The sequence below is a fragment of the Canis aureus genome, chromosome 2 (assembly GCF_053574225.1).
Source record: "Canis aureus isolate CA01 chromosome 2, VMU_Caureus_v.1.0, whole genome shotgun sequence".
Lineage (NCBI taxonomy): Eukaryota > Metazoa > Chordata > Mammalia > Carnivora > Canidae > Canis > Canis aureus.
Window position 1 is genome coordinate 40,952,792 of NC_135612.1, and position 22,987 is coordinate 40,975,778.

The 22,987-nt window shown below is 48.8% G+C and overlaps 1 protein-coding gene across 1 annotated transcript in view; it reads right to left on the reverse strand.

Moving 5' to 3' along the window:
- Positions 1 to 22,987, reverse strand: part of ALDH1A3 (aldehyde dehydrogenase 1 family member A3) — a 37,932-nt gene that overhangs the window by 12,265 nt on the left and 2,680 nt on the right. The window contains exons 2-9 of the mRNA XM_077869515.1: positions 20,009 to 20,113; positions 17,888 to 18,028; positions 13,643 to 13,772; positions 13,042 to 13,103; positions 10,295 to 10,423; positions 8,577 to 8,690; positions 5,766 to 5,868; positions 3,043 to 3,227 (exon numbers count right to left, since the gene is read on the reverse strand). Of these exons, the coding sequence (XP_077725641.1) occupies positions 3,043 to 3,227; positions 5,766 to 5,868; positions 8,577 to 8,690; positions 10,295 to 10,423; positions 13,042 to 13,103; positions 13,643 to 13,772; positions 17,888 to 18,028; positions 20,009 to 20,113 (969 nt within the window). The remainder of the gene's footprint in view (positions 1 to 3,042; positions 3,228 to 5,765; positions 5,869 to 8,576; positions 8,691 to 10,294; positions 10,424 to 13,041; positions 13,104 to 13,642; positions 13,773 to 17,887; positions 18,029 to 20,008; positions 20,114 to 22,987) is intronic.

Consider the following 22,987-nt stretch of genomic DNA (forward strand, 5'->3'; position numbering starts at 1 on the left):
CAAACCAAGTGAGATATCATTTTGAACCATCAGATGGGCAAAATCCATGTTGTATCAGTAAGGCTGGAGACCCAGACAAGCTCATACAAGGTTGGTAGGAACACAGGTTGGTTGATCCTCTTGGAAGGTGATCTGGCAATGCTTATAGAACTTACAAACGAGCTCTCACTCAGCAATCCCACTTAGGACTGTGTCCCACTGATTTCTTTGCGTGAGTGCAAAACGACATACTCTGAGACATTGCACGTAACTGTACACACTCGCCTGTACATCAGAACATGTCATTCGAATTCTGGTGAATTTTTACAGCAGAATTTTGTGTATACATGAAAAAGAATAGGGCGGGTTCTCATGGACTAGTATGGAAGGCTCCTCAAGTTTCTTACGAGGACACAAAAACCAAGATGCAAAGCAGGATGGATATCACAGTTATCTTTTGGGTAAAAACAGGAGGGAGGATATCTATAGATATTTGCATATATATGTGTATATATATGCATAAATGCGTATATAAAGAAGTTTTGGAGGGATACATGAGGAACTAAGACCAGGGGATACCCACGGGGCGAAGGTTAAGAACCAGGCCTATGAATGGAGTGGGGAGGATGGAAGAAAGCCTTTTCTTCACTGACCTTTATATGCGTTCTAGCTTTTAACCCCTGTATGTATTCCCACCTCAAGAAAGTAATTGAAACAACTGCAATGGATATAGTCGTATCTCAAGGTTCTCTCAACTTCTCTCTCAGTGAGCCAGGTCTTGGTTAAAAGTTCCAAGTTTGCTCTTTCCTCCTCCCTGGAGGACAAGAGGGCTTTCAGGGCTTCATCAAATTATAGGTCCTGAGTGGCTATGACCATTCTCTACGTATCTGTCCCGGAGGCAGTGCTGGGCCCCCGTGGAAAACCTGCAAATCCAGACTCCACTCTTCCTGATGAATCCATGTGAACACATTGTTTCAATCTAATAATCCCCCAAGAAATGTCCGCTGGAGCCTTCCAGTGGTGGAAGAACCTGCCAGAAGCGAAGGACGCGGCAGGGCACAACACCAGAGACAGAGCCGGATGGACCCCAAAGGACATGTCGAAAGCTGCACTTGGCTCTGCTGGAGAGGGCACCGGATCCTGCTCCCACCAGGTGGCCTGTGCAATGTTTTTGCGCCTCATTGCTCAAGTTGCCAAATAAACCTGAAAGATTTTGGAGCATTTAGCAAGCAACTGCCTGCAGTGGACACCGATCTAGGTCAGCTAGCTGTTTTACAGGCAGAAGACAGACAGGACTATTTAGACAGCTGTAAATCCTCTCTGAGTAAAAATCTTATTACTGTAGATGAAAAAGCACTTTGGGAGAAAAAAATCCAACAGTGTCCTAAAATAATATGCTGAGGTTAGGCGGCTTAAGTGAGCTTTCAAAAGGACTTTTAGCAGCAGCATCAAAAGCACCGATGAAATCAACACCCATTCTGCTTGAATCTGCTCTCTTGGAAGAGATTTCTGTATCTGGCTTCAAAAGTCAAGCCTGGAGCCTTGGAAAAGAGACTTATGAATAATGATGGGGTGAAAGGTTTTCCTTAGTATGGGATCAGCTCGCATATTTCCCACGGAGTCTGGATTAGCTTTACAATCACGGTGGATTTGATAATGGCATGTGGCCATGTTTGCATTCAGACCTGAAATCCAACCAAGGCCACTAGACAACTTCGTGTCACTGGCCACTGGGTTTGGAGCTGAGGTCTGGCAGGGTGGGGAGTTCTGGCCACAAGCTGGGATGCTTCTCCTTACCAGGGTCACGTGGCATTGGAGCCACAGGGCATGTGGACTGGGGCCTGGCAAGAATGGGCACGGTGGTCAGAAATGCACCTTTTGCACATGGTCCTCCCTCTTCGTCCCCACGGGATGGTAAGCAAGACCTGGCCTCAAGTCATGCACAGACATTTTTGCCACCCTAGATCAGGAAGCCTGTCATTTAATGCTCCCCCACCACCTTTAGAGAATAAAGACTTATTAGGTACCTTGAAATACTCATAATATTCATCCATTGCTCCCATTTTCCAAAGACAGGGAGGTTTGGAAGGAGCTTGGGACTTCCCCAAAGTCACAGGGCCAAACGTGCGCTCAGATCCACAGCTTCCCGAGTAAACACATGGTGCCAATGCGGTGGGGAAGCAGCCAGCTCCCGGCATAGACACAAGTAGGTGAGTCTTGACATGTGATTTGAAACTTCATGGCCAGAATAGGACTCTGGCTACAAGAAAAGTAGGTTGCTGTCGAGCTCCATTTCAATAATGCATGGGATGGTGAGGCTGCCCTCTTAAATATTTATCCATCTGCTGCACTGCATAATTAGTAAGAAAGTGATACAGGATGTGCCCTTTTAAAGAGGTTATTAAACCTCGCGGTTATGATCATTTTCATCCTGTCGTTAGTTTCGGAAAACAGGCCTCCAGAGACATGTTCTGCCCGGAGATGCAGCCCCATTCCCCGAGCCCTCTTCGCTCTCTCTCTCCACTGGGATTCTTTGGTTTCTGACGGTCACCTTGTCTTGTGAGCTCGAGGGAAGGCCTGGAGGCTGAGACTGTGGGCTCCAGCTACTCTGCCTCTGCCTGTACCTCGCCGCCCTTCAGCCAGGATTACAACCGTTCTCCTGCAGGGAAGACCAGCCAGGTAAGACAGCCTCTGCCTGAGTTTCTCTCTGGGGATCCCAGTGGCTCAGAGATGGGATGGTCCTCTTGGCTGGAGGGTGCAAGCATAAGGTGCTATGAACCCGGAATGCTTTTCTACTGCTGAGGCCCTGAGCTGAGCATTCTCTGTTGCAAAGAGCAAAACCTCTGTGTGTCCACTCCTGCTTTATGACCCCACGGAGACCTGATGGGACTGGACTGTTGATCGGCATCTAAACAAAAGCCTCGAGTGGCAAGTTTAGTCAGCCTCCCTTTTGCTTTGAGAGGGACCCTGGAATCGATAGAAAAGCAGCAGAGCTGTAAGGGGCCAGGGCCAGAGGGGCTGCCTGGTTCAGCCCCCAGACGCACTGACATATCAGTTGATTACCTGGGGCCCCTGTTCTGTTCTGATGTCAAAGGGGTCTCCGATGGGCCGTTTCTTGGCATATTCCACGCTCCTCCTGACAAACTCAGGGTAGATCTGCTCCTCCACGAACACCCTGGAGGCGGCTGTGCAACACTGACCTTGATTGAAGAACACTCCCTGATGGGCGCACTCCACTGCCAAGTCCACTGGAGGGGGGGAGGCCATGGCGGGGGCAAGAGGAAGTGATTAAGTCGTTAGGGCAGGACTGGTGACAGCTGTAACTCTAATTGCCCGCACTAGAAAACAGCCCTGGGAATGGCTGCATTTCAGAAATTAATTTTATTCCCGGCATTTCTCAATAGAGAGGATGGAAAAAAGGATTTCTGGTGTATCCAGTTTGGGGTTAAATCAGTCCCTGGGAGGACTGCAGGGCTTCTTTGCTGCTAAGGAGCACAGAGAGTTGTTACATTCCCCTGGTTCTTGGTTCACCTGCTCCTGGGTCCCTCCCTCTCCCCCTTTCTAGAGGACCCACAGTTCTAGAGGGATCCCTCCTCCCCCTTTCTAGAGGACCCACAGTTCTATAGAATAACCTCCCACAAGTATTGATGTAGACCAATTGGTGAGAGCTTTTCCACCTTGAGTCTCCTCCACCATCAAGTCTTATTAAGTCAGCTTCTTTTGCCTATTGAGTCTAAGTAATATTAACTTCATGTAGAACTCACACGGGTTAAAAAGAAAGCACTGATTCTGCCTGAAGGGTGCTCAATCTGAACTGGGCAGACATCGTGTTAAAACTAGAAGGGTGCTTACTAAGTAAAATCTTTGGGGGATGTGCTTCATGAAGAAGAATGCTCAGCAGGGTATCATTTACAGCTCCTGGTGTGGCTTCTAGTGCTCCACGGTTAGCTGGTTTTTGTGCACCCCCCACTCCCCTCCAACACACATACTGCTGCTTAGGAAATGTAGCTTTCCTCTGCACAGGCCAAAGCATGCTCCCCCCACCCCCCTGCCTGCCCTGGGGGTATGGGGCAGGTCATCCAGACACCCAGCATCGCTCTTGAGCAGCTCAGAGGAATGCTGCCCTCTGCTTTGAGAACCGAACCATTGCTTTCCAGCCAGGTCTTCCATAGAAGTCCCTATAGCAGCAGATAGCATCATAAGGATCTTGCCTTCCCTGCACCCTCCCCTTCTCTGTGCCAACTCACAACTGTCCCTCCTCTAAAAGAACAAATTCATTTCCTTCCTGTGCCCTGATGGGAGCCAGAGGTGGTGGCTGTAGGAGTGGGTGGGGGATGGGGGCATGTTACTAATTGACATCATGGGTGGATGCCAGTTATGCCAGAATTGAATTTTGTGGACTGGCACTGCCTGGAGGAGGAGCAGGAGATGGCTCCGGAGGGCATTTAGGACCATCATAAAACCAATCCTCAAACAGGAAGTTTTGTGTTTTAGCTATAGTTTTCTTCCCAGGTGAGGAGAGGGAATGAGCTGAGATAGAGATGGGGCACCCAGATATGGTGATCCAAGAATCCAAAACAGGGGTCCTGCCTCTTTAGGACTGGAGTATGGGACCTGAATGGGGCACCAGTCAGAACTGTTCCATGTGGCTCCAGAAACCAGTAGCGACACCAATGGTACTTCTACAAAGGAGCACCAACCCAGGCAAAAAATGAGCAATCTGTCTTCATGCCCAGTTTCCTCCTCCTTCCCTGAAGCTTGCTTTCTCACCCAGGCCACTCTCCCATGGAAAGCCAGCTTCAAGGAGAGGAAGTGATATCAGTCCTTTACACCTTAGCAAGAAATGGTGCTAGAATAATTTTACTCGGGATATTTGCAGTTCCCACCTTATCGGGAGTGTGGAATGGGAAGCTTTGTTCTCCATGAAAGGAATTTCTGGCACCAGTGGGCAGGTGGGGGAGGCTATTCTACAAGGTGCTTCAGGGTATCTGGGAAATCATGCTTCTTGGCGGTTGACCCTGTCAGCAGGTGAATGAATGCCCAATGAGGCCCTTTCTTCCTTCTTCTGGACATGACAGCCAAGAACAACAGATAGTTTCATATTGTGTCATGAAGCTCTGGTAAGACACAAACTGCCCCTGAGCTGCTGGGCAGGGTTGCTTTTCCAGGGCAGAGGCGGTGGAGAGAAAGAGAGAGAGAGAGAGAGAGAGAGAGAGAGAACCCAGACATGGGGGATATTTTTAAGGGTCCGCTGCCACTGGCCTCTCACTTGTCAGGCCTGAGAAGGAAGAAACATCTCAAGTTTCTGAGAGTCTAAGCACTGCAGGAAATACTGATCGGGGGGAGGGAGGTTGATTAATGCCTGTGAGTGGGGAGCACCTGCCCTGCTCCTCCTTCTCTTGGCCATCTCCCTGCACAGGGGGCTCTGGAGAAGAATCTGGATCTGCTCTTTGTGGCCCCAGCTCTGCAGGGATGGGAACCATAAACATAATCTCAAAGGACAGAAACAGGCAGCCTCTGGGCCACCGCATAGGACATGTTTCTTTCCAATGCAGCTTTTCTATGAGCTATAAAGCTGATGTTTAGATCACCATCTGCCTAGTTACGGCAGGACAACCCAAAGTGGAAAAACAGCCTGTGTGTGTGTGTGTGTGTGTGTGTGTGTGTGTGTGTGTGTGTGTGTGTGTGTTTTTCTCTCTCAGTTCATTCTGAACTTGGGCAAGGAAGCAGGGAGAGATTTATGGACTGCCTAAGCCCCAGCAATGCCCAGAAGGGGAGAGACTCACAGTCAGCATCAGCACATACGATGCAGGGGTTTTTCCCCCCAAGCTCCAGCGTCACCCTCTTCAGATTGCTCCGAGAGGCGGCTTCTTTAACCAACTTTCCAACCTTCAGGATGAAAAACAAACTGGATGAAACTTTGGATGGGGCAAGACCTGGTTTGAACATTTTGGACAAGCCTAGGAGGCAACAAGCACAACGTGGCCAGGGATTCTCTGCCTCTCCACCTAGGTGCCTTGGGCCATGATGATGCCTCTCCACTCCTGTGGCCTCTCCCCACATCTCCTCATGGATCAGACTTTGACATCACCGAAATCCTCCATCTGAGCTGCTCCACTTACAGGGGTGGAGTGGGAGCCTTTGGAAGGCCCAGGGATTTGCCCACAGCCACAGAGCTGGCTAGTGGCAGAGTCAGCTAGTCACTAGTCCTGGTGCCCATCCTTCCTGGCAGCAGACTGGGACAGCCAGTCTGGTAAAGGGCTCAAGGGGACCCAGGGGCAGTTGTTCCAACCCTCACTCATGGGGGATGTGGTTCCATGTGGCTCTTTGGTATAATCTGAGGGAATCTCAAAAAGTTATGGTTAATGGGGAAGCTGATCATCAGGAGGAGAAGGAGCCAATTCTCTGGCAACAGACTCAGGACTGAGGCTTCCCCAGGGCTAAGAGAGAGGATTGGGACATTCACTCACCAGCCTCCTTCACATGCCTAAAGGGTCTGCCTATCATTCCACACATTGCCAGAGGCTAGGCTTGGCCCATCCCAGAGCAGGCCCCCCAGATTCAGAGCTGGGGAGACTCTCAGGAGACGACTGCGCACATGGACACTTAGAGCCAGACAACTAGCGAGAGGCAGGGCTGGGCTCTTCTCGGGCTGAGGCTGTTTGCCCCAAGACTAAGGCATGAGTGCATTTCAAAAATTAAGGGATCCCTGGGTACTTCAGCGGTTTAGCGCCTGCCTTCGGCCCAGGACATGATCCTGGAGTCCCAGGATCGAGTCCCACATTGGGCTCCCTGCATGGAGCCTGCTTCTCCCTCCGCCTGTGTCTCTGCCTTTCTCTCTCTCTCTCTCTCTGTGTGTGTGTGTGTGTGTCTCGTGAATAAATAAATAAAATCTTTAAAAGAAAAAAAGTTCAAAAATTGGCCAGCTCGTGGGTGATGGACTGAATGACATTTGAAATAGTTCCGCGGTGACAGTGATCGTTCCCAGAGAGTGACAGAAGCAAAACTAGTGTGCACAGGCTGGCCATTCCTTGTGGGTTGGGGTGTGCTCTCCCGGCTGGATGCAGCAGGCGGACCTAGGGTGGGAAAACACCCCCGCCCCCCACTGATGGAGATGCCTGCCAGTTGAGCAATCTCTAGGACCACAGAGACCACTTTCTTGTCCTCGAGGTTAGCTGCGAGTGAGAGCACCACCCCCTGGACCCATGGGCAGCCCTACAGATGCCTAGAGAGGGTTCAGGCAGAAAAGCCAGGCAGGGGGAAGAGAAGGGATGACTCTGCTATTAGGAGGGGCAGCAGCCAGAGGGCAGGAGCCATGCCTGGCACCTCTCTGGCCCCTCATCTCCCCAAGTCAGGCATGGAGCTGCTGCTCCATTGGGCATGCTGAGCATCCACAGCTATTGTGACACCATGCCGGGCCCCTGACTCGGCTTCTCTAGCAATGCTCACTCCAGCCAGCAAACGAGGGTGGAGGCAGTACTGACCAGCAGACCACAGGAGGGGGCTCAGGCTCCTGGCTGGACCAAATTAGTGGGGAGATGGGGACTCTTACTACTTGAGAAGCATTTACTCATTTCTCTCTCAGAATATTAAAAATAATTCCACACACAGGTGTGTAGCACTTAAAAGGAGGAGAGTTTACATCTCCCCCTACCCTGTGTCCCAGGACCTGTCCAGAGGTGGCCATAGGAAGAATTTCTTGGGTGTCTCATGGACAATTTCTGTTTCTCTCCACACACACTCTTCCTAATACTATAGCTATGTTCCCACAGTTTGCTTTTATTGTGCTGCAACCACAGATGGCAGACAGTTTTCCTTATTGGAATGGCTATAACACCTCGTCCAGAATGGATGCAGTAATATGGCAAAACAGGTCCTTGAAGGAGGCTCGTGAGAACATCTCTCTAAGTAGTTGCTTTGAAATGGAATTCCTGAATCTGAAGATCAAATTTGTGATCGGTAGTACAACATGGCCCTGTGCCTCGGGACGGGTGCGGGTGAGTGCCTATCCTCCCACAGCCTCCATTATACCAGATTCCAATTTTTACCAATCTGACAGAAAAAAGGAGACTCCTGACTTTCCTTTGAATGTGCACTTGCATTTCCCTGATTACCAACGAGCTAGGTCAAGCTTATTGGATGTTTGGTGTTTCTCTTCTCTGAATTATTTACTGTCCCACCATTCTGTGTGCTTTGTCTGTTTGTTTTTCCTTCTCATTGATTTTTAGGGATATTATGGATTTTTAAGCCTTGGAGAGCTGTATAAATTATGACTATTTTCCTCCCAGATTGCTATTTATCCTTTAACTTCGATTGTGACGTTGTTTTTCCTACAGATGCTTTACATTTTTATTTTATCTTATCTACCAATCTTTTCTTCTAAGGCTTCTGAGTTCTATTTGATGTTTATTTAGTTTGGAAACTGGACCAGTGTCTTTAACGATTTACTTTTTTTTTTTTTTAATGACTGTTATGTACTAAAACGTGGTCATACTTAGGGTAATATCTCATCATTTAGCTGTTCAAAGGAAAAAATACCCTGGTCTCAGATCATACAATGACTGCTATGTTGACCAACAGCCAGTGAGGAGAGTTACCTCGGTGGACCCCGTGAAGGCTATCTTGCTGATATGAGGGTGAGAAGAAATTGCTGCTCCCACCGTCGGCCCAAATCCTGGCACGATGTTGACCACTCCTGGAGGGAATCCGACCTGGATGGAAATCGAGGTGATTCAGAACAGGAGATTGGACCAGTGTCTACCACAGACCACGCTTGGGCGGAGAGACCCAGGGCTGTAGGATGTCCACAAGCACCGTGGCATCCTCACTGGGAAGCCAGGGCCCCAGTCATACAGACACCCCAGGACCCAGACCCAGGCAACCAGTGTGCGTGCTGTGCCTGAGTGAGGCGTACGTCCACCCTTCCTTCCAGGCAGCTCTTCATAACCCAAAATGGTGTCTGAGCAAAATGGCGGTGAGGCTCCACAGTCGAGCACCATTCTGTGCGTGTCCTTAAGTACCTCTGTGTGGATCTGTCTATGCATATGTATTCTCGGGGAGAAAAGAGATACCTTGGTTACAACCTCCCAGGCTCAGAGGCTCCCACAAAAAATCCTCTCTGAGCCTCAGATCCCACTCTTTAAACCTGCCCTATCAATGTTCCAAATGGCAACTCGGTATCACTCCCTCAAAGCTCCCGCTTATTGAACCTGAGCCACGCCCGGAGCCGGCATACCCTGATGGTGGGGACCGCCGCTTCTTTCAGTCAAGCTTCCTGCTTTACACCTGTGGCCTCTTGGTTAACCAAGGACACCACAAATGAATGAGGTGGGGGGGATGCTATTTAATGAATCATTACTTAATCTAATATCTAATGCTATTAAAACTGCATGATCTTAGGCAAGATTTTAGGACATGGTGCAGGAGTGAGTCTTTCGTTTCTCTAGGTGCTGTGTGTTAATGGTCGTGACCTTAGAATCTGTGAGTCTCATTAACAGAACATCATCATGTCCTCCATCACCAGGCAAAGGGAGGTGCAAAACCTGTCGGTTCCAGGTGGCTGCAGCCTTACTTCTAAGTGGTAAAGGTCATGCTTCCGGATCGTATGAGCCCAGCTGAGAAAGGACATGAATGAATCTTTTCTCCCATCCCTCTTCCCTTCCTGTTTCGTTTTTAACCTCTTTGCTACATACAAGTGGGGCATAGATCCACTGAAGCGTGTTGCCAGGTGTGTCTGGAAGGAGGTGTTTCTTTGGGCTGCATGTTTTCCGACAAAGTGGCTGCGAGGGCAGGGCTTGGGGAGGGGAAAACACTTGTCCCAGAGTCCCAGAGCAGAGCACTGGTGGGGAGGCTTGGGTGAGGGAGTCCCCCCTTTGGTGCAGCCCCTTCAGTGGGAGCTGGCAAGATTACCCCTCCAAGATAAAAATGGGCCATTTCCTCCACCACAAATGCAAGGCCCGGAGAACCTCCAAAGAGTTGGCTCCCTCTCCGGTGACCCTGCTGCAAATTCTCTAGACAAAACATTTGCTCCTAAACCATAGGTTTGAACCCATAATAAGAGTTAAGTATTCTCATTAGGATCAGTGGGAGGAATGAGTTTCTTCTAGCTCAGTGACCACAGGCAAGAGAAAGAGTGTACAGTTGCCAAGTGCAACACAGGAGCCGTTCCCTTCCCACTCGGCTGTGAGCAGGCTGGCACTGTCACGCACAGCTCAGCTCCACGGGGCAGCGTTATCTTGTGACAGTGGCCTGGTTCTGAGGAGTGGGAATATTATCAACAATGCATAATATTTTCTTTCTTTTTCAGGTGCCTTACCTCTTTGATCAGAGAGCCCAGATAAAGGGCAGTGAGGGGAGTCTGCTCCGCTGGCTTCACAACTATGGTATTCCCACAGCAGAGAGCAGGCGCCAGCTTCCACACCAGCATCAGCAGAGGGAAGTTCCACTACAATGAAACACAGAGGAACTTGCAGGGGGTGCGGGGGTGGGGTGCCTGGATCCACCCTGCACCTTGTCCTGGAGGCCCAGCAGTGTCTCCATGCAGGATATCTGTTTGCATGGTCTAGATTTGGGGCATAAGAGGTAATATAGGGGTGTGTAAAGATCGGAACTGCATTCCTGCCCCGTACTTCCTAGACTGCGTTCTAGGAGATGTTAATAAGTAGTCTTTGCAAAGAGGTTTCTGCTGTATGTGCCCTACATCTCCTCTTGGAGGTTTATGATGCCATCAATGAGTTAAAGGATCTGAAAAATACTGCAGGAGTGAGGCCCGCCCCTCCTAAACTCAGATGTCACAGGACCTTCCTCTTCTTCCAGAATAACATACGAAACCCCCACTGAATTGCTATTTGTTGAAATTCAGTTTGGGAAATGCTTTTCCTGTCATCTTTCAACTACAGAGGCAAGGATACCAAAGTCATTGTGACAAGAAGCCTAACAGCCACTGAACATTAACTCTGTTCCAGGTCCTGTTCTAGCCACTCACAAACACTTAACTCATTTGATCCCTACCCATCCATATGATACAGTCATATTATCACCTCCATTTCCAGATGAGGCACGGAAGGGAAAGTGACTTGCCCAAGATCACAAACTAGCAGGTAAAGGCCAGGATTCATAGCCTGTGTCCTCTGCTACACTGCCACTCCGAGTAGTATCTTTGATGAGGCAAAATGAAGACAAGCATCTCTAAGACAGCAGGTAGCTTGATTCTAGCTGTCCCTCAACCACTCTCATTCCAAAGGAGTTCCTTCGGCTCCTTATGTTCCAAGGATGCCAAACATAAGAGCTCTCTGCAAAGCTACACCGACAGGGCTGGCCGAGGGTGACCACCTCATGATACTGCCATTACAATTCCTCCCCCAGCTCTGTCTGGAATTCCTACCTCTAGACAATAAACATAAGATTCCAGTTCCCAAGGGCCAATATGCTCAGCTAAATGATGGCAGGTATTGTATTGGGTTCCCCCGACTAATGATCGGGGTCGCCTCTGCTTCCTGGATTCCCCACCCCCTTAGCACACAAATATCATCATCTTTCCTATCCAACAAGAAAATCCATACCTTCCCTTGGCTTCTGTCACTTCCAGCAGCATCCTTCTTTCCCTTTGAAGCTTCTTGGAAGAGCTGTGCCCACCTGCCCAGATCCTCTTATGTAAGTCCCAGCAGTGGGACTTCCACTGCACCTAATATCCTGACACCGATGTTGGTGAGCAAATCTGACAGTTGTATTTCTGTCTTTTTTATTCCTATAAAGGAAAGGCCCCTGTTGACCATAGTCTTTTTCTGGAACTGTATTCCATTCCTGGGATGCTCCTGACCCTAAATGCTCAGACTTCTCAGTGGGATCCCCTGATAGTCCATGGGATTTGGCCCCAGGCCCTCTTCTTCTCCCATTCTGTACCTCTCTCTGGATAACCCCCTCCCAACTTGGTGGGCAGAAACACCTCTGTCGTGACCACTGCCTGTGGGGTAGCTCCAGCCCTCACCTCTCTCTTGAGCTCCAGACCCAAAGATGCAGATGCCTAATGGAACTCTTTGCTTGGCTCTTCCACTGGCCTCTCTACCACACCTGCCCAGAATGACCTTCAGCTTTCATGTCCCTCCACCTCAACCTACTTCTCCTCTAGTCTTCCTCAAATCAACCAGCAACACCATCCACTCAATTCCAGCCAGGCCTCACCTCCAGCCTTCGATTAGACACTAAACTCTACCAAATCAAATTGCCTTATGAGCTTTCAAATCCATGCTTCTGCTTGCAGCAGGAGCTCCTCAAACAGTTCCTGTCCTCTCATTTTTCTTGATGGAGATTCCTTCCTCAGCCTTTTAACTGCCCTGCAAGTTCCTCAGGGGCAAAAGGCCAGGCCCTTTCCCTCCATGGCTTCAGGATCTGGTACCCTGGGGCCATGCTGGGCATACAGCAGGCTCTCAACTGTTGGTAGAAGGGATGTAGCTTCCTTCCAAGGTGCCACGTGTCTGCCCAGCCTCCTGCCCAGGTACTGCAGTGGCCTGGGACTTCCTTTGATAGATGGGCAGCATCACCACATTCCCTGGAACCTGCCCAGTGAATAAAGTTCCAGGCCCTTGGCAGCCACAGCCCATCAGGTGCCGGGCCTGTATCCCCTGATGTGTGCTCCTCCTCTTCCTCATCTCGTCCTCATCTAAGTGTGGCCTCACCAGCTATCCTGCTGTTGTCCTCCAAGTAGCTCAGGCACCTGGAAACCTTCACATAGACCATTCCTACTGCTTAGATAACCTGTTTTCCTATTGAACAACTCTTTCTCAAGGCCCACTTAAGAGACGGCTGCCCTAGAGAAACTGGTCATTCCTGAGCCCTCTGGTTGCAATCCACAGTGCCTTCTGCTGTACTTCAGGAGTCAGCGCCTTGAGAGCAGGAATTGGATGGAACCCATCCTGGTATCTCTCAAGTATCCAGCCCCAGGCCACAGCGCAAATGTTCGGTTAACTGTGCTGTGATCAAAACACACCAGAAACTGGTTCTAAAGACTACAGGGGAGTGGGGCAGGATCTACATGGATCTATCTAGAAAAGTCACCATACTTACAGGAGTGATGGCCCCACATACACCTATGGGTTCATGCCTGGTGAAGCACACAACATTGTCATCTGGAAGAGAGGTAATATGGAGAATACACTGGGATTCACCTATAAGGATTTTACGTAGCAAAAAGATGAGAAAGAAACCCAGAAGCCCACAAAGGTGTCAGCTCAAAGTCTTGTCTAGTCCACAAAGAAATGATCTTTAACTCAATTTTCAAAGTAAAATTCCTGGGGCGCCTGGATTGCTCAGTGGGTTGAGCATCTGCCTTTGGCTCAGGTCATGATCTTGGAGTTCTGGGATTGAGTGTTGGGCTCCTGGCTCAGCAGGAGCCTGCTTCTCCCTCTCCCTGCTGCTTGTGCTCACTCTCTCTCTTTCTCAAATAAATAAACACAATCTTTAAAAAAGTTTTAGAAAAGTAAAATTCCTTAGGAGAAGAAATTGCCACAGTGCCACTTCTTTTACAATAGGGCAGGGTGCCTTGGGAGGGAAAAACCAGGGGTGCTCTGAAAAGGCTAGCTGGAGCAAAGAGAAGACAAAGCCCCCCAAAACCAACGCTCCTCCCCTCTCCCCCTCCCATGAGGCTAGGAATCCTGTGTTCATTCACCTGTGGGGATGGTCCTGCCCTGTATTTTGTCAGCCCACCCTGCAAAATATCTGAGGGTTTTAATACAGCCCTCCAGATCGATGAAAAAGGCATGAAGGAACGGCTTCCCCGTGTCCATCGTTTCCAGGGTCTGCAATACAAAGACAACATCTATTTCAGATACAGTTTCCTTTTTAGCCATCAGGTGGTTAAGGCTATCGGTGCAGGAGAAGAGAGCACAGTCCTATGACACTGCACGCGCAATGTTCCCCGTGTCCCTTCAGAAAGCAAGACACTCCATTTCCTTTAAGACCTGTCTCAGATTGTCAAGGATGACTTTTCTTTCAAAACACCCCAGTCTAGGGGATTGGCTAGGGCATGGGCATGTGTCCCCATGAAGAACAGCAGTAAAAGTCCGATTTGGAGCCTCGCTGGGAAGGAAGACACGGTCTTTGTATTTGGTCTTCTGTCTGGAGCACAGCTGTCTCAACTGTGTGGCCTGGCCACAGGGGTTTGTGCACTCCCAGGGGGCTCTCGTGAGTTTGGCTGCCTTTGGGGAGGCGGGAGAGAGCGCTCTCTTCCTCTAGCAATAAGGGGTGGGGATGCAGGTTCTTCCTTCCTGGCTAGGCTGACCAGTGTGGCTATAGAAAGAGTGACAGAGCCCTCAAAGGGTAGTGCCACCAGCACAAAGGCACAGTCCTCCCCAACTGGGCTGCCGAAGCCGGATGCACAGTTGGAAGGAGTAGGCTCGTCCTTGTGGTGAGGGAGGTGATTACCCAGGGCGAGTGTGCAGCCGCTCAATGGCAGGATTCTTTTCTATTTCCAGCCTGGGTTTAAGAGGACTCCTTTGTCCTTCAGACAAGCGGCCCCAGTTGAGCCCGGCGCTAAAACCGCCTGTCATCCATCTCTGCAGGAAGTGGCCACCCTGACACATAGCCTGGGGCTAGATTCTCATTTTAGAGTCCATGCAGTGAGCTGGTGATTCACTGGGGAAGAAAGGCCCCTCCACGTGCACCTGCATATACCTCATCTCTGGCTTTGACACCTCTGTTGTCACTTCAAGGTGTCCACACCAAGGCTGAAGATACCTAAGGTCACCCAGTGGAACACTGAATTTGGGGCATCTAACTTCCAGCCAGCACAGTGACCACTCCTTAGGCTGCTGCTCCAGGACATTTGCATCTAGGAAGACTGCAGAATGGCTACATAGGGTGCTCCAGGAGACTATCAGAACTTTGCTTCAGGGAGGAGCCACGCATTCCTAAACAGGAGCAACTGCTCCCCTCACTGGGCAGCAAGCCCTCAAATCCTTCCCTGACTCAGTTTCCTCATCTGTTTAATAATAATAATAATAATAATAATAATAATAATAGTAATAATAGGGGTACTTGCTTCATGAGGGCTGGGGTGAGGGCTAAGACAGGGCCTGCCCACAGGAAGTGCCATGCTAACTGTTTCATGATGACAGTAAAAGCTGTGATGATTATGGTCATCTTCCTTTTTGGAGATCCTTACTTGGGGACACCAAGGAAACAGGACTGTGAGTTGCTGAAGGTTACAGGGCTGGTCTGAGTCTGTTATGTATCCCCGTGCCCCCCAGCAGATGCTGCTCAGGCCAAGGTAACATCCAGTCACTGTATCTCTGGCTCCTATTAAGTTAAATTCCAAGTTGAAACTTGTTTTCCCATGGGAAACCCAACTGTTGCAAATCATGCCAAAAGGCCCAGGACCAGGCTACTCCTGACAGTACCTGTGGATCTGTCAGTGGGACCAGGAGTTTATTCTTAGCCCTTTTCTGGGATAGGACAAGGAAGAGAAAGGCAGGGGACCATGGCATAGCCTGCAGGGCATTCCTGCCTCTAGCCCTGGCTTACTTTCTCTGGCTGGATAACCTTAGACAGGTTCCTGAAACTCTCTGGGCCTCGGTGTCCTCATCTCTGCATTGGGATCATCAAAGTGCAGGCCAAGTGTCTAACAACAAGCCTGGTCCACGGTGAGTATTCAGCAAACGTTGGCTCTCTTTTGTTATTAACTTGGGCAAGTTTGCTTCCCAGAGTGACAACATGAATTTGCCAGGTTGGTTCTATGGAAGCTGTCCAAGCAAAACTGGGATCATAATGAGTGTAGACAGGAAATTCTTTTTAAGCATAAAAAAAGATTCACAGATGAGTGGACAGGACTGGACCAGGGAAATCAAGTGTCAGCTACCGATTGGGACTTTGAAACAGTTATTGCGGCTGGACCATGAGTAAACCACAGCTGCTCTCGAGTTTACTCCCTTTGACATTTTAAGAGAAAAACATGCCTTCTGAAAAATTGACACCCTGTAACTTGCAGATAGAAAAGAGTGAAGAAAAGGGCCCCACGAACCTGCCCTGAGACTCCGTTCGTGTGCCAAGGCTTAGAATGAGGAGGCCCAGAAACAGGGCTTGGGTTGAAAAGAGAGTAAACAGGGAGGGCCCCTATTTGGAGGTTTCCAGAAAGAGCACCTGAAGAGCCAGAGCCTGGGCCCCAGGTGCCTCCAGAAGGGGAGCAATGTGGGGCTGCCAGGTCCCCCACATCTGTTTCTAAACATTGAATACAGAAGTGAATACGTAGCTCTGTCAAAACCACTGAGGCGGCCAGAGAATGTGATGGAAAGGAACACTTCGCTGCATGAAAATGCAGGAAAACCCTATGGAGGTGGAGGGTGATGTGGTCCTGGTTCGAAGAACTGTATTTGCCAGTCATTCTCTTGTTCCTTTCATGATGTGGCAAAGAGCTGGATCTCGTTTCTCGTGGGCAGCAAGGTCCCAATGACAGAGGCAACTTGCTCTGTCTCTCCCAGGACCATGGGGCGGGCTGAAGGCAAAGGTGGCTCCCCAGCCCCTGCTCCCTAAGATGATACTGACGCTTGGGGACAGGGTGGGGAGGGGTGCCCAGGGCACATCCTCTCCCGCCTGCTATTAGCCCCCACGGACATTGCAGACCGATGAGCTCATGCTGGGTGAAAACAGAAATGTTTTTGAAAAAGCCAGTCTGGCAGCTTGAGAGAGCTGAGGCTGGCTCTCATTGCAGGAAGAAGCCAGAGGCTCCACGGACAGAAACGCTGACCCTGAGAGGGAGCCGCCCTCGTCCGGACTGGGGGCAAACATGCTGGACTGCCTGACTGGGCCAGAAGGCAGGAGAGCTCAGCTGTCTATGCAGACGCACCCTCGGGGCAATGCACCTAAGAGCAGCACCCCAGATACACAGTTCCCCCACTCTCCAGCCCCAAATCACATATCCACAGGCAAAAACAATTTCAGTGTCCTGGACGATGCGGTCTCCATGTAGGTAGCTATTCTACTGCTCGTTCCAGACATCAAATCAAGAGAGGAGGGAACTGGGGTGCCTGGCTGGCTCAGCTGGTTAAGCATCAGCCTTTGGTGCAGGTCATGATCTCAGGGTCCTGAGCTGGGATTGGAGTTGAGGTCTTTGATACCCTAAGATTCCCCATGACCAGGCTACCCTGCTCTCACCATCACTCCACACATGCTCACCACTGCACAATTCAGGGGTGAAATGGGGTCATTTTTAAGTTCTATGGGAAATATTTTCTATATTAAGTGGTGGCATCTATTTTAATAAGTATTTGAAAAAAATATATATGCCAGCACATTAAACCTGTAATTTCATGGATCCTGTCACCTAGGATGAAGTTAGACTTAATAATAAAAGAGATTTCAGGTAGAAAAAAAAAAGAGTTAATTGGGACACCTGGGTGAGGCTCAGCAGTTGAGCATCTGCCTTTAGCTCAGGGCGGGATCCCGGAGACCCAGGATCGAGTCCCACATGGGGCTCCCTGCATGGAGCCTGTTTCTTCCTCTGCCTATGTCTCTGCTTCTCTCTCTGTCTCTATCTCTCATGAATAAATAAATAAAAAATCTTTTTAAAAAAGTTAATTTCATAAATGTACAGGTAGGACCAGGATATGGCCTCAATCATCTGGTGGGCCATGATCCTCCTGAGTCTGGGAGCCACCAACGCAGCTGAACTTCCTCCAGGCAACTTCTTGGTCAAGAACAAAGGCGGGGGGAGGCAAAAGTCTGACTTCAAAACAGAAAGGGTTTGGAGCTAGAAGGTGTGGACACCTCTCTGGCAGGTGTGCCTCCTGCCAGAGAGCTAGACCTCAAAGGACCCAACACATCTACCTCCATACAAAATCAGCACCCTGGATCTCCCCCAAGCCCCATAGGGGGCCAGGTGGTCCCACTCCTGCCCTGTCGCCTGTGTACATATACTCACAGCCAGGATGGCGCGGTCCCTCTCCACAAGGTCAGCCAACTGATGTAACAGCCAGCCACGGCCCAGGGCATCCAGGCGGCGCCAGGGTGAGCCCCTCTGGAAGGCGGCATGTGCGGCCTCCACTGCCTTATCCACGTCAAGCTGAGTGGCCAAAAACCAGAAAAGAGTGTGTCACCTCTTGTAGGAACTGCGTTTTGGGAACTCAGCAGTCAGTTTCATCGGCTAGCAGACACCTGCCTCCATCACGCTGCAGAGGAGGGAGGGTGGTGGTGGTCAAGGTGGCAGCTCAGTTTGAGATCACTGGACCTGGTCGGGGCTTCCAGGTGACTTTTTGCGTCTTTACATCATGTATCTTTTTCAAGATTTCTACATCGGCCAAGTATGAACTTCCCTTCTGATTATAAAAGCGTGTTAAAATAGCTTGTAAGACAACCGACCTTAATTATTTTTCTTGGTGACCCAAATGGGAAAAGATTTTCCACTTGCTGGCTCAGTTTGGACACACACACCCCTACAGTTCATCAGTTAGGTGGGAAATGTCTGTCTTGGCATTTTATTCAAGCTGAGGACTGCGGTCCGCAAGTGAGAACAGGGCATGAATGCTTCTCGGGATCTCAGAACTGACCACATCGGAAAAGTCCACAGACAGGGAGGATCTGGAACTTTTCTCTTCTTCGGCCTCACCTCCACCCTACCCCCCCTCACCCCGCCCCTACTCGGCGGGGCAGAAGTGTTGCACCATTCCATGGGCAGGAACTGGATTTTCTGTGCACCCATAGGAGAACCACAATGGAACCTTCTTCTTAAAAGGAAAGAAGTGAGAGCTGTTTAGAGCTGTTTAATGTCACTCATTCTTATTTCAGGAAAATGAGTTAAGGCTTGGTTGCTGATGAGCAATGGCTCATGTCCCAGGCCCCGCTGAGCCTCATTTCCCTAGGGAAGTGTATACAGCAGGCAAGGGCTGCCGATGCAGTTAAGAGTGATACTCCACCAAGATCCTGTGTCTCCTCGTCCCAGGCTCTGGGTTGGAGGCCGGGGCCTCTCCAACTGCAGTGGACGGGAGAGCCTCTGTTTCTGGGTTCTCAGAGCAGTCCTCCAGACCAAGGGAAAACCAGAGCCTGGGGCAGGGATCTCATTCTCTTCCTTGATAACTGGGTACTGCACTTGGGGATCACCCACTGGGAATCCCACTCCACATCATGCCCCCCACGCCCTAGCCACCCCATGTCCTCATGTCATATAGAGATGAGCTCCTTGATGCTACTATCTTTGTAAACAGAGCTTAGCTTGAGGGACTGTGCATATGAGAGTCTGTACAGGTAGAACCACTGTGTGGGGGGAACTGCCTGTTACAGAACTCTCACTGGTGGGATCAAATTCAAGCCTATTTTACAGGTATCTTTCACCTTGCCCATATTCAATGTTACCCATACACTTAGAAGAACATCAGATGATTAGTGGTTGAGGAGAGGTTTAGATTTCTCTTCCCTCCTTAGAAAATCTTTACCTTCAACCTTTCCTCTAATGGCACATATATTTAAAAGATACTTTCCGGCTTTGAAATGTATCAAGGATACATGCCAGAAGTCCCTTATATATATAAGTACATACATCATTACAAAGACTGTAGCTTTCTGTGATCATTTCAGAGAAATCTGGTGATTGCATGATGTTATTACCCCCGCATGACTTGGTTAGCAAGTCGTTTTCCCTTTAAGGTGTTTTTTTTTTTTTTTTTTTTTTTTTTTTTTTTTTTTTAGTGTCTCCTGCTAGAATGCTGCACTTGGTGAAACATACCAGCCGGAAATGCTTTCTGGAAAGATGGTTTCATGCCTCCAGGTTCAAATCATTGATAAAAACCTTTCCTTTAGCCATGTGATGAGGATAGCTGAGGTCATCCTTATAGACGGGGGAACATCTATCAAAGGAGAGTGACTCTGCAATGGATCGTCCCTAATTGATCCCATTCTGGGCCATGTGTCTGAGAAGGAGCTCACTTAGGTCCTACCCCAAGTATGGGCCAGGTCTGTCTTACAGCTAAGCCAAACCACCTCCTTATCCTTTAGTTATCTGTAATTTAATTACTCTGGGGGTGGGGGTGGTAGTGGGGGAAGCACTCACCTTATCTCCTTCTTCTACTTCACATATTTTTTCTAGAGTTGAAGGATTATATGTGGCAAACTTTTTTCCACTCTTGGATTCGTGCCATTCATTGTTGATGAATATCTAACCAGGAAAGGAAGTTGTAATGCATTAGGGCTTAAATCAAAATCGTATCATTCCAACATGCTGAGGACCTTAGGTAACGTCTTGTCCTCCCTCCCCTGCCTCCCACCCTTTTATAGACGGGACCTGGAGGGGAAATGGAGTCACATGCCCAACCAGGAGCACACTCAGAATTAGAATCCAAGTCTCCTGACTTCTAATACATTTTCAGAGAATTACGTTTTGTCATAATGAAACTAAAATCATTTAGACAATTTTTTTGTCTCTCTCTTTTTATTTATTTTTTAAAAGGTTCTATTTATTCATTTGACAGAAAGAGAGAGAGAGAGAGAGCACACATGCACACACAGGCAGGGAGGAGGGGCAGAGGGAGAGGGAGAAGCAGGCTCCCCGCTGAGCAGGGAGCCCAATGAGGGGCTGCATCCCAGGACCCTGGAGTCATGACCTGAGCCAAAGGCAGACGCTTAACTGAATGAGCCATTTAAAGCATTAACATGGATTCATGGAGGAAGAGCTGAGTTAAATAGTTAAAGGGTATAAGTTAAATCCTACACCCTCATCGAGTTTGGGGGAATATTAAATAGGTTCATACATATAAAGTGCCAAGGGATCACCTGCCCCTGAAGGGTAGGTCAGCAGTGAGCACTCCTTCTGCCTCCTCCCTGCCAAAACCCTCAGCCAGATTGCCGAGGAACTGGCTTTCTACAAGAATCTTACTATATATACTCCTTAATCTTCACTGGTATACATTAGTACACCTCCCCCATTCTCTTTAAAATGTCTATTTTTATGGTGGCCTTACTAAAAGCCAGTGTTGGACTACAAAGAAAACTATCTGAGCTGGGAAATGTTCTGGTTGTATGAACAGATGCAGCAAATAACCGTTTATATCTAAAACCAAAGACTTCATCCACAAAAATCACTTCATTCAGAGCCTCAATTATCTAGAACACAGTTGAGAATAAGGACGTTAAAAATTAGAAGACATCACGAGTGAATGAAAAAGAATTCACAAAGTTCCCATGCTGAAAGGTGTGTGCTGTTTACTCTTAGTTTAGTCTGCTAACTGCCTTTGAAAGGCACCATATTCAAGGAGAGGGCCTTTGGAGAAGAACCAGGAACAGAGGTGACAGATAATGTACAAAACACATTTTGACAGTGTGCAGGGCCCAGCTACCCAGAGGGGACAGACAATCTGCTGCCATACCACCTTGGGACAGCGACAGCGTTGTCATCACAGCTCACAGCCCACAGAGACCCCAGTCACAGACACGGGAAAGATGTTTTAGAAGCCTTTCCATCAAACGAAATGCCATCAATAATTTCTAAGTACAGAACTAGCTCATCGAATTCCGTTTCTGTATCTATATGCATCTCTTTGCTTGTCTTTGAGTCATTTAAAAGAATCGTGTCGCTCCAAGGGCTAATTCCCGTTACTGTGAACTTTATTCATTTGGAACACTTGACTCCCCAGTGATGATAGATGAGAGGGGAGACATCTCATCCAGTGTGCGGCTTGGTTACTGTCTCCGTCCTGGGCTCTCCTGTGAAAACTCCAAGACTCACTGGGAAAGAAACTCAGTCTAGGGGAGACCGTTTTGATCACTCTTCCCGGGAGAGTGGGAACAAAGCACGGAAGGCCAGCTCTTGCCGGGCAGGTGGGCAGAGGCACCTTGTCCCCCGTGTGGGATCCAGAGCTGAGAGCATCCCTTGCCTATAGGATGTGCCCATCCGACTTCTGGAAGCTCAGTGCCTTCACCATGAGGCCAGGCCCCCAGGGAAGCACGTGGAACAAGCCAGGCTACAATTACAGGTTTATTCTTCCAGCTGAAACCAAATCCAGGAGTTCACTCTTGCCATCCAGCAAGTAATCACTCGGTAACAGCGAGAAATTAATAAGTGGAGAAGAGAGGTTCAGTTAGCGCGGGGAGGGAAGTGCAGCCAGAGAGAGAGGCCTCTTTGTCGGAAGATGAAATTTCGTGGGTTAGAAAATACAGACCATCAGTGAAAACTGCTGATTCTAGATCCTTCCTGGTATCAATTCCAAGGGGGAGGGAAAGTGAGGAGATGGTAGAAGAGAATATAAATAAGGAGGATGGAAACAGATTGCAACGATCAGATGTCTATAATACTTCATCTCCAAGCATGTTCATTCCTCAAAGAAAAAAAATTACTTGGTCAGTCATGACATTAATCTGTAGTCCCTTCTTACCAGAGACATTAAAAAACAAAACAAAACAAACCAGTCAGACTCCTCAACCCTAACCATACTTTCCCATCATGATGTTGCCAATTTAGCAAAAAATTTTTTTCTGTATACGACGCTAGTAAGTAATCTTATAAGTGGTTTCTATTGTTGATTTCCTCCCCACTAAAACAAAACAAAAACACAAATAAAGAAAGGGTCAGTAAGTGTGGCCTACCAATCATGCTGCCTGTACTGCATTGAGCCCCAAATCAGAAAAATGTGCCTAGAAAAAAAAATGTTCTCCTCGACTTGTGAATTGGTATCAGATAAACCTTACAGAGGTATAAAAATTAGGTTATGGAATTCATATTTTACTGTAGGAGTGGAATGGCATGTTGTCCGGGCTGAGCCGGAAAACCACAACTGCTCAGAGGAGCCCGGTGCCCCGGGGTGGAGGTGAAGGTGGTGGCCACTCAAGCAAGGGCTGCTGATGTCAGTGACCATAACTTCCACCGGACTTCAGCTAAACTCAAGAGAGTATGTTTTCAGAACAGGAGATTGGAGGGAATTGTATTTCTTATAAAAAGGGATCAGAAAGAGGGTGTTTGAGTGAACCAGAAACTCCTAAAGAGAATCTCTGTCAGTGGAAGAAATTTTCAAAGGAAAGGAAAGGAAAGGATCGCCCT